The sequence below is a fragment of the Chelmon rostratus genome, chromosome 15, assembly GCF_017976325.1.
Source record: "Chelmon rostratus isolate fCheRos1 chromosome 15, fCheRos1.pri, whole genome shotgun sequence".
Classification (NCBI taxonomy): Eukaryota; Metazoa; Chordata; class Actinopteri; order Chaetodontiformes; family Chaetodontidae; genus Chelmon; species Chelmon rostratus.
In genome coordinates, this window is record NC_055672.1 from 10,465,240 (window position 1) to 10,481,771 (window position 16,532).

At 43.6% G+C, this 16,532-nt stretch overlaps 1 protein-coding gene across 1 annotated transcript in view; it reads left to right on the forward strand.

Moving 5' to 3' along the window:
* Positions 1 to 483: 483 nt before the first annotated feature.
* Positions 484 to 16,532, forward strand: part of spred1 (sprouty related EVH1 domain containing 1) — a 34,039-nt gene continuing 17,990 nt past the window's right edge. The window contains exons 1-2 of the mRNA XM_041954280.1: positions 484 to 1,292; positions 13,536 to 13,800. Coding sequence (XP_041810214.1) covers positions 1,261 to 1,292; positions 13,536 to 13,800 — 297 coding nt within the window. The 5' untranslated portion in view covers positions 484 to 1,260. The remainder of the gene's footprint in view (positions 1,293 to 13,535; positions 13,801 to 16,532) is intronic.

Genomic DNA, 16,532 nt, shown 5'->3' on the forward strand with positions numbered 1-16,532 from the left:
TTCCCTTTTGCTTCGAAGCTAGTCACGTTTGCATTATAAATAAATAAATAAATAACGATGTAAATAGTAGCTTGGCTTCAGCCACATAAATCATGAAGGGGGTCTAATGTACCTCCACGTGCTGCAGCGGTCGTTGCTGTGTGCATTTAAAGCATTCCCCCACAATTTTATACCTAGATTTTTAAAAGAGCGTTTCGGGGGCGGTCGATCACGTTGAGTCTGCTCTTAATGAAAGAAAACAGGAGAAATTGTTAATGGCCGAGTCTGTGTGTCAGCTCAAGTCCTTCCTCCAGATTATTTTCTACTTTGCGTGCTATCACACAGACGCTTCCCTCTTGTATCAATGCGTGATTGAAGGGAAACTTCTTTTGGGAAGTGCGGGGACTACTTTAGGTCAACTTTGGAGAGAAACGCTCTTAATTTACTGCATACGGCTACAGGGGAACGCAGTTCAGCACAATATGCGCCACTCTTTAATGAGATACGACGAACTGCGTGCGAGTTGAACATATTTTATCGCAAGAGTGTTATGTTTTTACTACGTCGCGGAAGGATCTAATTTTCTCAAGCGAGGGTCGACACATCCGCCCAGTTTTCCGATGTTTCATTCCCCCCGAGTTGAAAATGGAGTTCGATTAAAGCAGATGTCCAACAACTTCTCAAGGAAATTTCAAGTGTAGGTGCTTTTACTTTGCGCGTCAGTGTTCACATCGAAAGCAGCTGAGCCCTTTTTCGGCTTCGGATGCCTTTACTGCAAATTACTCGGACACGTTGACGGAGCAACGCTCCACAGCGCTTTTTCAAGTGTTGTCCTGGACCTGAAGTTGGCGAATGGATGCTCGACAGCCAGCCATAAATAACCTGCCAAACGTTACCGTCTACAACAATCTCTGCATTTTTTGAGGATCTATTCACGTCGTTGCAAACCGGGGATCTGTGTTTGTTGAAGAGGATGATGCCGATGGCCCGTTTGTTGTGGTCGGATTTTACTTCCAGGGAGGATAAAATGAATCAACGATTGTCATTCCTCCTCGCGATTTAACGTTAGTTCCAGCCAGCAAAGCTAACGTTAAGCTAGCTCCACTTGGTACTCACAGGGACGCTTAGTTAGGCATGCCCCATTGTACCTCGTTTACTTACTATCCAAAATAGGGGTATTTTCTATATGTGAAGGAAAATGGTGATATTTGTGGTATTTTATCCCGCCGTCACTGCGTCGTCGATGCTATTGCTAGGATTTGGATCCCCGTGAGGAAAAAAATGAGTGAAGATTCAACAAATCCAAACAACGAGTGAGTACTGTTCATGCATTTTCTCCTCATACACACACACAAGCTGCAATTATATGTACTTGCATGTCTTTAGATATTAACACACGCTTTGCTCGATGAGCTATGCACTAGCAGTTCCCAGTGACATGTCTAACCGAGCGACGCTGCTATTTCATCACCTTACTTTCTTTATATCAACAATAAGAAGCAAAGACGTATCATTATTTTTGTTTGGATGGCGTTATATGCTAATAGAAAGGTGATCTGTGGATTATATTATGAGTTTATTTTAACAGTGTCTGACAAGCAATGGCTCAGGCCCATAGTAACAATACAATCAGCTCATTCTTAAAAAATTTGGTCTAATTCAGCCTACTAACATGCATGCTGTGAGAATCCATGTTAGACCACAGTATGTGTATATATAGTCATACTAATGATCGCCTGCATATGATTTATTTAACAGGACAGTTACATACCCAGGAAATGTAATATTGCTTTATAGGTTGGCAGTCATAAAACGGCTCATGAGGAATCACTCGTTATAGACACGTACAAAGCGATAATCCAGTCTAAATGTGATTATTTCTATACATATCTGTTCAGTACACCATGCTCAGAAAGCGTTGTGTTCACAATCTGGATCTGTATGTAACTGTCGTCCGCCATGATTTCGGAACATAATCATCGATTAAAATCGCGCAGATCATGTTTGCATTTCAGCCGAGCCTTTCTGAAATTGAAAAACAATTCGAGCCGATTGCGGCAGTGTCAACGTTGAAAAGCTGAAGATGCCATTTTTTTTTCTCAATCACACTCATTTACATATCACGATCTCCATTCATAAAAACGCTTAAAAAAGGCGTCACGCGCACGCCCAAGTCCCCGCAACCCACGGACATCGGTTGTAATCTGCACATGAGGTGCTTCTGTGCACGTCGCGCCCGTTTCGGCTCGCGTTTTGGTATTGTTTTAATGGGCTGATCCCTTGTGTGCGCTTGTTGACAGTCAGTGAGAAATATCTGCTTCGGGAGGTGCTGCGGTCACATGATCCCTTCCATTCATAAAGTACCTGCCTGCCCATTCACAGCACTGTACACTGTTTCGCATTGCACCGACGATCGCACAATGATCGCATTTCCTGCATTTACTGTACAATGCATCTCACATAAAGCAGCCGTTCGCGTCTGTTAGTCGTTTATTTTGCATGAGCGCCGCACGTGTTTTATTCAAGCGCCGTTTCTTCACTATCTCCGAGGATTTTCTTTGATAATGTATTCGTCACAGAGGAAGTCATATGCCCCTTTCAGCCATTTACAGTGTCACGGTTTGATGTTCGAAACACACCCATGTTTTTCCCCCATTCCATTTATCTAGCCTTTATGGATTTGATTGATTTAATGCATGGAGGCTTTGTCCTTGAACTACACTTCTGTTTTTTTTTATGTAACATATGTCATGGAGCTCTTTTTATTCCTATCAAGCCACAGCAGATAGTTAACAGTTAAACCACTCATCCTCAGTTGACTGTATTCTGTTCTGGAGAAATTTCTGTGACCTGATTTTTGCATTTAGTCATGATATAGCTTAAATTGTGTAATAACCTACAGTAGCATGGTTAATGCTAGTGGGAAGGGCAAAACCCCTGATTCTAGCAGACATCTGAATACAGTAACCTCCAGTGAGACAAAGTACAGTGAAGTGAAACTGTTCCTGAATTTGCCGGGACTCCCTGCAAGTCACCTCAGGGACTCCCCAAGGCCCCCCAGGTCCCACTCTGGAAACTACTGCCATAGGCTCCAGATCATCTATGGTGGGCACGCTACAGTGGATGCTGGGTTTGTTCCACGCTGCATGATGGCAGCAGCTAAGATGGCGAAGTGATCCAAACATTGTTGCTATGATTCCACCACCTTTCTGGCTGTTGTGTGATTCATAGTAATGGAGTGAACAGAATACTAAGCGTTGCCTGAGCCACTTAAGAGACTCCTTTATAAGCTCTTTCTAATGACACGACTATTCACAAAAAAACAAACAGATATTTTGCATCTCATTTAATTTTCTTTTTGGCATCATAGTTAATAATCCAAATGTTCTTTGTGGCTGTGTGTCTCTTTTTACATTCTTACGTTATGCTCTCTTTCATTGATAAGATGCATTCAAATCTTTGATGAGTCACTTGCTAAATTTCTTTCATACATTGAAATTGTTAGTATAAAGCATGGTTATCTTTTAACTTTATGCTCCCTTGTACAAGTGTAATTAAGGAGAAATGTGTTTGTTCTCCCGTAGCCTGCGTTGTAAACATTTGATTTGAAAATCTCCCCAAAAATGTGTGAAGCAATAGTCCTGAAGTGGTTTTGTCTGAATGATGGGTGGTAAGCCAAGCTGGTGTACGCACAGCACGCCCTTTGCTGAGAACATGTTACTTGGCCTTGGTGTAACTATGTTCACAAGGCTGAAATGACAAGAATCTGACGCCTCGTCAGATTTGGGTTTGCGTCTGCGCTGGGATGCATGTCGGTGTGTGGAGTGTGGTGTGATGTAAGGCTAATGTGAATTTTGCAGACGAGGACTACGGTCGTGCTGAGAGAAGTGGGAGATTTATGAAAGTGTGTGCAAGCAGCCTCTCTGCTGAATGTCACGTTTATCTAAAATATTAATCTCAACCAAGGCAGTAGTCTGCTGAGGTGCACTGTACTGGTACCTTTTATCTGTGTACTGTAGATGCTATTTTTACACAGTCTTTACATGAGAATAGCTTGTCCTTACACATTGCATCTTATGCCCTGCTAAGCAAACATTTTACGTTTCAAATTAAAGGTTTCCTTTCAAAACAGTGACATAGGTTACAGCTAGACAGGCTTGTCTGTCCTCTCTAAATCCATACCATAAGGAAACTAGAAATCACAGAGGTTGTCATGTAGATTTCAGTTCGTATGGGCCTTTGTTAAAACGAACTAAATGAATTCCTCATCCATTTTTATCAGCCAAGGTCAGTTGCATCTATATTCCACTGAACATGCACACGGTATGGCCCCATTGTTTTAGATTCCTGCAGTTCTGTGGCATTGTCTGTTGCCAGTCAGGTGATCCCTCTGTGATTCCTCTCTCTGTGTCCTCTTCCTATCTGTGTGATTGATTTGACAGCTCGGCGTTTTATCTGCCAATGTGGGTGTCGTGATCTTATCACCTGAGGGCTGTTTTGCACTCCCATTCCTGTTGCGGAGCTTTCCAAACACATTCCTCCTAAACAACCCCCATCATGTCCTGAAACGACAAAGGGAGACAGCTACTTCAGCTGTTAGGCTAGTGCTTTATGGCCTGGGTAATTGCCTATATCCTGTGGCCCTTATGTTAAGCTAAATAATTTCCTGGACCTTTTTTCTTTTTCTTTTTTTTAATAGATGGTATTATTTGAGGTTATTGCCAGTTGTTGGATATAACCTCCATGAACACTTAGCTTTACTAGCTGAACTAGTCTAAGCTTACAGACATATCTTACCTTTGACAAAGTCTGCTGAGCTGAACACATCTTTGGTTTTGCTTCTGTATTCTTTTGGGGAAGTGTTGCTTGTGACCAAAGTGGTTTATAGAGACTATTGAAATGTGTTATTTGACAAATCTACATAAGGGCACTTGTGCCGGCATTTTACTTCACCAGGCATGTTCTCACATATTATTAGATTTGGATGTACCTCTAAAATATACATATATTTTTGAAATTAATGTGTCTTTACAGTGAAATTCTCTCAGGTTCAACATATTTACTCTGGGTAAATGTTGCATAATTCTAAAAGTTATTTTGCATACAGAATATTTATATCCAACTGGCAGCTTGGTACATGAGAAGTTGTCGTATTGTTTGTGTGATTAATGACAATGATCCTCTGTATAACCAGAGGGCTTGGACTGTCTGTAAGTGAGACAAGCCAACAAACTGAACAGGCCTTGTATAGCGGTGGACTGTTCCATTCCCATGGCCAGATTTAGGCCTGGATTCTGTATATTTTAAACCCGAGCCACTTCCCTCTTATAATTTTCATTTCCTCTTCAAGTATTTTAGGAGCAAGCATAAATGTAAATGTCAGCAGTGTATTTAGAGCACATTTCAAAAAAAAGTTCTTATTTGTAAGACAAAGACCTGGTGTGTGGACCTGTTGACCTAGGCTATGTAGGCTGCACTAAAAAGCTTGCTGATTTTTTTTGTGTCTCCATCAAAACATCCAGATCGCAGGGCTTGTCTTTATTTCTTTGTCAAGAAGGGCCTCTGATGTTCGCAGACCATATCTCAGTGCCTCCAAGAAGTGCTTTTAGCACTAAGTGTCTGAATTGTGGATATTGTTTTCAGTTGTGCTGCATGCTGGAGCATGAAGGCTGGGCCTTGTTGTGAGCTCTTTGCTGCAGCTGGGCCGAGATGGTTCTTTCCTGCGAGGCCACAGACATAAAAGGGCACAGATGTAAATCCTAAACCTTGTGTCTTTGGTTGCGTTTCCAAACACTTTGAAAACAGGAAGGGGTTTCTGTGTGTGCATCTGTGCGCACACACACACACACACACACACACACATACACACACACACACACACACACTTGTGTGTTTATTTCTCTGGAAACATTTGGCATGTGTATGTGTCTCTGGGAGAGATGGGCCCAGGTCCTAGATTGAATTCAAGCAAACATAGCTTTATGTTATCAAATAAATTAATGAGTCAAGTTTTCAAATAGGGTTAAAATCGGAGGCCTTTTTATCTGCTAAGTAACTTTTGATCAGAATTTGTCCTGTCTAATGGCTATATTTAGAATTTGGGACAGGCTTTTATTGGTTGGTGAAAGTGTTTCTTGAGTCCTTTAAAGCTGAGAGACAGAGATTCAGTGGAAAGCTGCTTGAATGAATCTGATCTTTTTTTTTTTTTTTAAGATGGACTAATAGGTTGGTTTCTGATTATGCTGATGATGATAATGATAATGATAATGTTATGTTATTCCCAACAACAGCGCATGCTGTGATGGTTTCCAACTTTCAGTTTCTCCTTACAGCCATGGGCCATCATCATGGTTTGGTGGTTTATCCTTCCCAAGTTGCTCCTGAGACGTATTGATGGTTTCTCCCACAGTTAGACGGCTGCCCTGTTCCCTCAGCTTCCCGTCTCCCCCTCGGTCTCAGAGTAGCTGACGAGTAGACGCTCGGGTCTCTGGGGACTACTCTTACATCAAAGAAGACCAGAGACACCGCAGCAGTCGAAATTTGTGGTTCCTCTTTTTTTTCTTTTTTTTTTTATGGCAAGCGCAAGGTTTTAATTTTCCAAATGCTTGTGGTTCAAATTAAGATCATCTCAATATGTGGATTTGATTGATGTTTGAGAATAGTTTTTTGGCATTGGATACACATATGGGATTCTTTTGATTTATAGTGCCACGGCGCAGCGGCACCTCGAACATTGTTGTTGGGGTTGCAGGCCCAATCCAGTAATAGAGGGGTTGGTTAGAAAATCAGTGTACGAAACCCTGTCTGAGTGAACAGTTTTGACATCCATTTGTTGGTTTAGGTCTATCTTTGATTTGGGCTACAGGCTTATTCGACCCACTAAGTGCTGTCTGTGACGGATGCTACCAGAAGTGACTATGATCAGTTAATTTGTCGTCATATTAGGTGGTATTTCTGTGAAAGGATGGTGGTAAACTTGAAGTGTAGCTTCGCTGTGTGGTGCAGCAGCAGAGTAGGCTTGTTCTGTTTTTCTTTTTCTTTTTTTTTTGCCAGAGTCAGTTGGTAGCTAAGCTGAATGTTCTTGTGAGGGAGATGACTCACCAGCAGCCTGAGGTGTTGAGAGGAGATAGGGCAAATTTCTCTTTCACTTCTCTTTCTATAGCCAACATATTAGTTTTCACTGCAGCTAATGTAGCAGGCCTGTGATGCCGGCTGCCTGTTGGTACTTCTGTAGGCATTGTCCCTTTCATTAGTTCTGTTTTATTAATGGCTAACAGACGGCCCCTTCAAAAGTGTCTTGTTCTGGCCTTATGTCATAATTTGCACTGCATCCATGTTGGGTCATGTTGGTGTTTGTTTTGGGTATGTCTGTGCCCTTGAGTTTGCCACTGGTTATTTAGGGGATTTGAACCGTGGCTAATTGGCCAGCTAGTTTGCACCGTTCAGATTAGATGCACTGCTGGAATCGACGGTTGAGTCCCAGATTGCATGTTATTCATTTCTTCAATGAGGCGTGATCACAATGAAGGAAAACTGCACCACTTTATCCGCTTACAGCTTTAGCTCCAAGTTGCCATTTGTTACTCTAGATTTTGATCTTGGAGGGAAATATTATGCTGGATTACATTTTAGAAGTTTTTGACTGCATTCAAATATTACATACTTTTCTGCTACATTATTTCTGCAAGCCTTGAACTTGTGTAGACCTTTTTGGGAAGTTGATCTACACTGAATACATCCAAGACTTATTGCATTTTAGGCAAGGGAATGTAAAAGCAGCATATTTTATCTATGATAACAGCTGTTGAAGATGGCCCCACATTTTAGCAAGCATAGAGAGTGAGTCACGCAGAGTAGCTTTTCACACCATCTTCCATTCCCCCCCTCTACTTTCCTAGTGATTGCTTTCCTTTTGGAGGATAATCTATAGAATCGGATTGGGATAAGTAGCTTGTGTTTATTTTCCCAATGATATTTTAATGATTTTTCTCCCCCTCAAAAGTCTTACAAACCAAAGTGGCCTAGTGGAGCTTGACCGAGCTTGACAGCTTTCCTCCGGTTTTGATACAGGGGAGAGATGGGGAGGAAAAGGGGCGATGGAAAAAAGAGGTTTGTCGCGGGGAGGGGGACTTTTCTCCCCTTTTCTGATGCTAATGAAAGGAGGAATGGTTTTCCAGCTTTTAGCTTGCAGAGTGTGTCTCCCCTGCAGCATGCTCCGCTGCCTGGACATTGTGGGAGGACAAAACTCCAGGCCCGGGATCCAATAACGTGAAATTTCAGCAGAGAAGCGGCCATTGTGTAGAGAGAGGCAGCCGGGGAGGGGTTGGGTAGAAGGGGGAGACGAAGTGGAGGAAAGGGAGGGTGACTTGGCGAGCACCCAGGGCTCAGGCCACATCCTTTCTCTCTCTCCTCTCCTTCTGCACTCCTCCTCTTCCTTCTCCTCCTTCCCTTCTTCGCACCGTCCTGTCTTTCTTTCATAACCTCCCCCCCAATACCCCTGTCCTCGCCTCCCCTCCACCACTCGCCTGTGGGGTGGGAAGCCCAAGGCTGAGACAGGAGCAAAGCATGATGGCATGCTGGAGCCCAGTGAGCCATGGGCCGGAGCAGCAGACAAACGGCCACTTTGTCAACTTAGGAAATGGTTGTCCCAGGATCCCCCTTCTCCACCATACACTGCAGCAGCCGGCCTCGAGGCCCAGGCCTGCCTGGTCTGCACGTGCTCCCCCATCACGCCTTCTCTTCCCCTCTTCTCTTCTCTTCTCTTCTCTTCTCTTCTCTTCTCTTCTCTTCTCTTCTCTTCTCTTCTCTTCTCTTCTCTTCTCTTCCCTTAAGTCATGCTGTTTTGTTTGCTCTTTGTTCTTACTTTAAATAAGGTTTGAAATGGTAAGATACTGTTAACTCTCTCATTGCGTTTGTCACATGCTATATTATATAAAGGCCATAAAGGCACATCCTTTTTATGAATTGGAAAAGGCCATATTCAAATGCGGGAGGGAGCTGTTGACTGTCACCTTGGTCTCCACCCTGTTCCCATCCACAGCCGCCTCCTCCTCCCCCCGCAGTCCTCCGTTACACTCTCACCCCTCCCTCCGTTTTTCTCTCCTGCGTTTGGTCGGAAATGAAGTCAGTCATCCAGCAGAATAACTTGGAATAATTTGGAATGGGGGGCTCCTTTCTCTCTATCTCTCCCTCCCCCCTCCTCCTCCCTTTTCTCCCCTCGCAGGCCCAGGCCAGCTGATCTGCTTCCGCTCTCAATTGTGTGTCCAGTCGACTGTGTGCTCCCAGCAAGGGGCGTGGAGGCCAGCCTTTGTCTCCACTATCCCACTCTGAACTCTCTCTCTGTTTCTGAGTGTGTGTGAGTGTGTGTGTGTGTGTGTGTGTGTGTGTGTGTGTGTGTGTGTTGTATCTTTTTGGACCTCTTACTGTTTTTACCATAAGAAAGTAAATATTTTAATGTGAGGGAGAAGAAGAGGAGCTGATGGAACCTTTCATTTCCCTGATTGAGAGCTTTTGTTAAATATTACTCTTATTTTCTGTTGGTTGGGTTGAGTTCAGTTGTTGGTCTGCGGGTTTCAGCAGTGTCCTTTTAGAGATATGATTTTGATTCTTGAAAATGTAGCTGCAGAAACGATCAGTTGTTGTTTCAGGTATTTGTCTTGCTCTTAAAACGAGGCTGACATGGGCGGTTCAAGCTCGATGCAAAAATGCACGTATACAACGTTCACTTAACTTCCTCTCTGGGCCCAGCCCCCCTCCCTGTGAGTGTCATGGTTGCTGGCATGTGTGTGATGGTAGGTCTGAAGGGTCAGGCCCTGGTCATTGTGCCCTGGTCATGGCTGAGCGACACCACCGCCTGCCTTCTGTTCACCCCAGGGACCCCTGCCTGATTGACAGCCCCTCCTGCACCCATCACCCGCATCCTTTATTGGGGGCCATTGAAGGGTGTAACAGCGGCAGTATTTCCCTCTTTTACTGCCTGTTATGCTGCACAAAAATGAGTTTTTCTACAGTTCTCGTGTAAGGTTAGGCGCTACTTCTGCGACACTCTTGTAAGGTGTAACCAGAAAGGGTGTCGCTGGGAGGTTGCAATGGGGAAGTTAGTTGTGGTTATGTTTTTCTGTCACTCTCCCACGGTTAGTTACTGCTCAAATTTTGGGGCAGCACATGAGAGAGACAAAACTGATGAGAGCGTAATATGAATACATTTTGGTCACTCATCACTCATTAAGTGGCATGAAAATGACAACATACTGTTTTTGAAAATGTCCTTGGCATTGTGATGATTATCATAGCAACTAAAGACTTCCAGTGTTGTCCACTTTTGTTTGCGGCATGACTGACGAGGCCTTGCTGAGTATATCCAAAGACAGGCTTTTAATATAACTTTACAAAACATCATAACCTGTATTATCACCTTTCAATTTGATGTGGCGAACAGTTGCTTATTTGCACATCCCGCTGTTATGAAGCAACATTAGCATTCATTTGGAGTCATGTCTCTGCTCACCTGATGAATGTAAGTCCATATTTACTCTCTTTTAGCTCTGTTTTTGGTCTCTACCATCTTCTGAAGGAAATATGTGCCTCTTTAAGTGGTAAATGCTCCACTGTGTTTACCAGCTAGTCCTTAACTGCGTTGTTTCAAGTGTGTGTCTGCTGTCGACACCAAGCAGGAAGTGCACAGTGGGGTTTTAGAGCTTTTACGCTGAAAAGAATGCTGTGAGAGCGGTGAGAGGGAACCAGAACAGTAAAGTGGTGGACCAGACAGCTAGACAATGACTTGAATCTTGCTATAAAGCTCTATAAAGCCGAGGGGAGCTGCAGATTTGACTCATCATACAAGCAATCACTTTCACATTGTCATATTGTTTTCCCATTGTAATTTGATACACTGTTATAATTTAAGTAAAGTTAGTTGCTGCTGAGAAGGGATGTGGAATAGCAGATTTGTCTTAAGTCTAGAAAAGAATAGTGTGTGTGTGTGTTTGTGTGTCTGAAGTAGAGGACGACTGATTAGCTGGTGTGGTCGATTGATCGTTATTGGCGGAACGTTGCTCCAATACTGGCTTATGGCTGGGTAGCCTCCACCAGTCACGTGGACGTGTACATCAGCGTTTTGCGTGGAAGTCAGGGTAATGTCATTGTGTACTTGAGGTCATTTATCTTTAGATGAAAGTTAGCTTTATATAACAGCTGTGTTTGTAAATTATGAGCATGGTAAGGGTTTTGGTGATAGTATGGCATTATTAACAGATGCAGAGTACCATGGAAAAACTTTACAGTGTGACTGTCCAACTAAGACAAGCTCACAAGCAGCACTCCAACATGAGGCAGTGTGAAAATCCATGAACAGAGCAGAAAAAAAAGTTCTGTCCACTGTGACAGTCTCTGCTACTCACATATCCTTCGCTGTTATCTTGATCATTATCTGTCCCACAGAGTCTGTTTTATGCCACCAGTTACACCAACTGAGAGGGAGTCAGGGAGTTTGGGGTTGTATATCAGCTGATAAAACTATGGGCTTTTTCCTACGCCAAACTATCATAAAAATCCGCAATCGGTCAACCTCTAGCCTGAACAAAGCAGGACTGGACAGAAATGAGTGTGTGATTTTCAAAAATGCTCTCTGTTTTGTTGATTGTTACCTGTATTAATCATGCTCATCAATCCTTTGAAGGAACGTTGGTCAGCTACAGTATTACCAGGTGCCAAGATATCAAAGCCGTCGCATGAAGAAAAGCATAGCTTCAGATTTAATGCTCACTGGCTCTTAGATTAATTACTAACCAACAACCAGTGCACTGAGGTTTACCAAGGGTGTGGAAGGCAGGAGGCCAAAGGTTAGCCTTATTGAGTAGGCCACGATTTAGACAGGAGAGCCTGTGAGGGGTAGGACTCAGCCATTCTTCTTTTTGGAGCAGGAGCTACTAATTAACTGTGTAATGTATTACATGGTGCAAGTCAGCGACATTCCTCTCCCTTAATCACTGTTTCATATTTGGCCAGAAAATAAATTCTTTACAAAACACTCAGGAGCCTGTGACATCATCCTCACTGGTCAACCCAAACGTCAGCCAGAGAGCAGTGTGTCACAGGAAGACATCCGGCAGACGCATTCTTGACTGTCTTTGCCCGTTTCTGTCAGCTCTCAGATCTTGCCCAGTCTTTAATATGTTACCAGGAGTTTCTGCAAAATGCTGCCCTCAGCACACCCTGACCTTTGTCATTTCCGGTGGCCCAGTTCAGTCTGCGTTATCTAATCAGGGAAACATCTGACTCCAAGAGCAGAGACAGAGAGGCAGAAGAGGTGGGGAGGGAGAGAAACATGGAATAAGGGACAAATAGATGTACAATTGTGATCTATTAATAATCGGCAGTATGAAGGTATGAGTGTGATACGGACTGCTGATGAACTGGGACCAATGTAGTGATACAGGCAGTTGCGACATTATAGTAGAGGTTTATTAAGCTGTGTGGCAGTTCAGCATTTTTCCAGTTTGTGGCTATTTGAATGATCATGCATGCATTTGTGTTGCTGTGTGTTTGGAAAAACCCGAAAGCTTTATTTTGTCAGCCTCATGTCAGCTCTCTATAAACCTCTGAAACTTAAAGGCGTTCACAATACAGTGAACCCCCCCATGTTTCATTTCTGCTTGGGTATTAGTATGTTTTCCTTCAGTTACATAGATGATTTTATGTGTCCTAATAAGTGACATGAAAAAAATGACAGTATATCACCAGAAATATCATTGAGAACAACAAAGGAAAGAGATTGACGTGGGCTGGAGCACCTGTCATGTGTTGTCGAGTTTGAAACCACCTGCTTTAGGGGAAATATTGGAAATGAGCAGTGGCCAGAGCCTGAACTTGGCCACATGGTCAATCACCCCCTGGCCGGGGTTAAACATAAACTGACGGCTCCACGCTTTAAAAATTGTACCCAGTGGTCTATTATATAATGCACTAAAGCCAAAATATACATTTAATCCAGAGCTGAATTGTTGACTGTGCCCCTTCACATTCTATTTTTAGAATTGTTGCAGATTTTATGCTAGCTTGTTACCAGTAATAGCGGCTGCCACCACCCAGATTCCCCCACGGTTTCATTTGTTTTATTTGATCTTGGTTTCAGAGCTCTTCTGGTGTGTGGTGAACTCTTTTCACATGCGCAAATTGTTGGACGGATGGGATGTGGACATTTTAGACCTGTCTCCTCCTCATCTACAGTGTATGTCTATGTGGTGTGTTCCTTACGACACATTCACGACCATTTCGTATAGGCTACATGGACTGTGCAAAGGCTAGTTTATGCTGCGGTTCAGATGTATTATGTGGGCTGATAGTCTCATGTAGGCTGTCCACTTTTGATCATGATTTTGTAATCCAAGTGATAAAAGGTCACCAGAAAAGACCCTCAAGGAAAAGAACCTGATAGAAAATGTTAAATGCTGATTACTACTGATTATGCTCACTAAAAGCATTGTTTTATCTTTTGCTCTTTCCCTCTCTTCTTATTACTTCCACCCTCCTCGTCTTCCTCCCTTCCCCCTCCACAGTGACAGTTATGCGCGTGTGAGAGCAGTGGTCATGACTCGGGATGACAGTGGGTGGCTTCCCCTGGGGGGCGGAGGCCTTAGCTGTGTCACCGTCTATAAGGTCAGCCGGGCGGAGGACAGCAGCAGCACCCACAGTGGAGGCAGCGGAGGAAGCAGCAGCAACCTCAGCCCCTGTAGCCCCAGTCCTAGTCCCAGCCCCAGCCCCAGCCCCAGCCCCACAGCTGTGGAGTTCCACATCAAGGGCGAGAGGCTCAAAGACAAGTTGGTAAGGGAACTTCTCACTCATTTGAATGTATTAATGTTTACTTTCTCATTTATTCAGTCATTCCTTCTCTTTTGTGCACATTCAGGTGCACAAGCCAGACATGGTGCATTCTCATGGATGAGATCACCCTGAGCCCCCCTTTCTTAGACTCCCCTCTCTCTCTCTCACTCACACACACACACACACACACACACACACACACAGGAAGTGGTTGTTTGGCTTTCCTCCATGGCGCAGGTATCTGAAAATAGGAGCGAGCTGCGTGATGCTGTGATGCATGATGATATCATCAGGGAGAACGGCAGATTACTCAGGAGAAAAGAATGTGGGATGAGGGATGTGGGAAATGCACAAAAAGCTTGGAAGGGACCTAAATTATGGAATAGGGGCTGGAAATTCACACTCACTCTGATTCTGAGTACACAAGTATTTGCCCACCTTTTTATACAGTAAGCATTTCCTCTTGATGCGTGGGGTAAAGACTGTACGTGTCGGCAAACTGAGCCAGGGGAATATGTTCCTGGTTATTCTAACCGCACAAAAAAAAAATCCCTAATGTCTGCATGTGTACAGCGCTGAGGAACTGAGGAAAAATTGGATTTTAGACATGCTAATATTTCCGTCTGTGATCTTTTTTTAGTTGCCATGTGGACTGACACACTGACTATGTCTAGTTGTTTTGGATAAATATCTAATTATCAATTAATCTGCCAGTCAGAAAAATGCTGAAAAATAGCCACCATAATTTTCCAGAGCCCAAGGTTGCAAAAATTCAGTGCTTGTTTGTCTGACCAATGGTTGAAAAATGGCATGATGATGTCCAATTAATTGTCATGTAAGACAAAGTAACGCAACAAATCCTCACACCTGAGAAGCTGGAACCAGCTATCTAATTAATTAATCGACTACTTGTTTCAGCTCCAGTGTAAAATCTTTTAAAGTCAACAAACTTTAGCTTTGGAGGTTTTCCTTCCAAACTCTTTCCAGTCACCGTATCTTGATATGGGTGCGGCTCGTTCTGTAGCCACACAACATGGTAGTGTATTGCTATTAATGATTTAATTTAACGAATCATCATCATCAACTTTTGCAGAATGCAACAAACAATTTACCTTCACAAGCACAATTTGCCAGTAGCTGCAGTGGAACCAGCGCTATGTAGCTTCATTCACAGATAGCGAAAATGTCCGACACAGCAAGAAAAAGCTCACCTGCAGCACTCCTCTTTGACTTTATGTGTATATGAGCAAAAAAGCACTAAACAGCAGTTTTGTAGACACGACTCATGCTTTACTAATGTATGATTCATATGAACATATGAACATATTTGATAGTGTGTCTGCTAACATTAAATAGTTTGTTAGTTTGTACCCATACTTTAGTCATGTACAACATGCACACATACAAACACAGTCACAGGTCTGTTTCTGTCATTTTAATCCTTATGGCTTTTGCTGTACTTGCTGTAAAGCTCATGACCTTCTTGTCGCAGAGTCATTCTGTGTTGTAGATGTAAAACAGATCCAGTAGATGCACTGGGATAATCCTGGTCTGCGGTAATGAGAGTGTAAATCTGTGTGTGGGGGAGAGAACTGTCTGTCAGATGTCAGGAGACCGAGGAGGCCACCATGATGCGCAGAATCTGGCAGCTCCTGACGATCAGACATTAGAGGCTTGTTACAGCGGGGCGTCTAAATCACCTTTTTTTTAATCTTCTTTGACTGAACACATTTTATGTGCGTTTTGTGTTTACGGCGTGTTTGTTTTTTGTGCGTTGCTATCCAGGCGTGTGTGTGTGTGGCACAGGAAAGGGTGTGACGGGAATGCTGTTGTTCAGACAGGGTACAGACATTGCTCAGAGACCCTGGCAAGTCTTCTGGGATGTGGTAAAACACCCCTATCACCGTCAGAGTCTACCCCCAGCCACCACAACAAACACCCAGCCATATGTAGGTCTGTCGGGATGCCACCCAGTGCCATGCCGTTGGCGTCAACCACAGCGCTACCGACAGTCTGAGGGCATCAGAAGAGGAGCGGCAGAGTGATGAATCCATGAAAACAACAGCAACAGAAAAAACCCACATGAGATTATGCTAGCCACAGTCAGGAAGAATGCAGGGCAATATCAGTACCTTTTACCACAGTGTTGTCCAAAACAGTACCGTTTTGATTTCAGAGGTAAATGAAAGAACAGAATTATGTTGTATGAGTGAAAAAAGAGGCCCAGGGAAGAGCTTCGGAATGTTTGAAAGGCTGTTTGGTCTGATTTGTTATGTCTAAAACACAGAAAAGGAAACTGTAGTTCCATGTTTGAGATGCATTTCGTTGTCGTCTTAAAGGGTGTAATTTCAGTGTTCTAATTCAGCCAGGAACTGACAGAACAGCAGCCTGAGAGGAACCTGAGCTAGACGGAGGGAAAACAGATAAGAAGAGGTGCAGTTATTTTGAAATCACAAAGGCACGATTTTGGCTGCGAGAAACGAGGTGATTGGGGTGCGTGAGATATGAGATGAATCAGGGAAAGAAATGTGTGTAGTCAAAGAGCAGGAAACAGAGGTGGAGCCAGATAGACGGGAGACGGAAGAGGTGGAGGGGATCTGTCTATAAGCGCAGTGATGCGGCACAGAGTGTACTGGTGATGACTCAGCTGGCTCTCCATATAGCTACCAATCACCCCCCCCCCACCCCCACCCCCTCTGATTCTCTGACTCTCTTTAAAACTACAGCTCTAA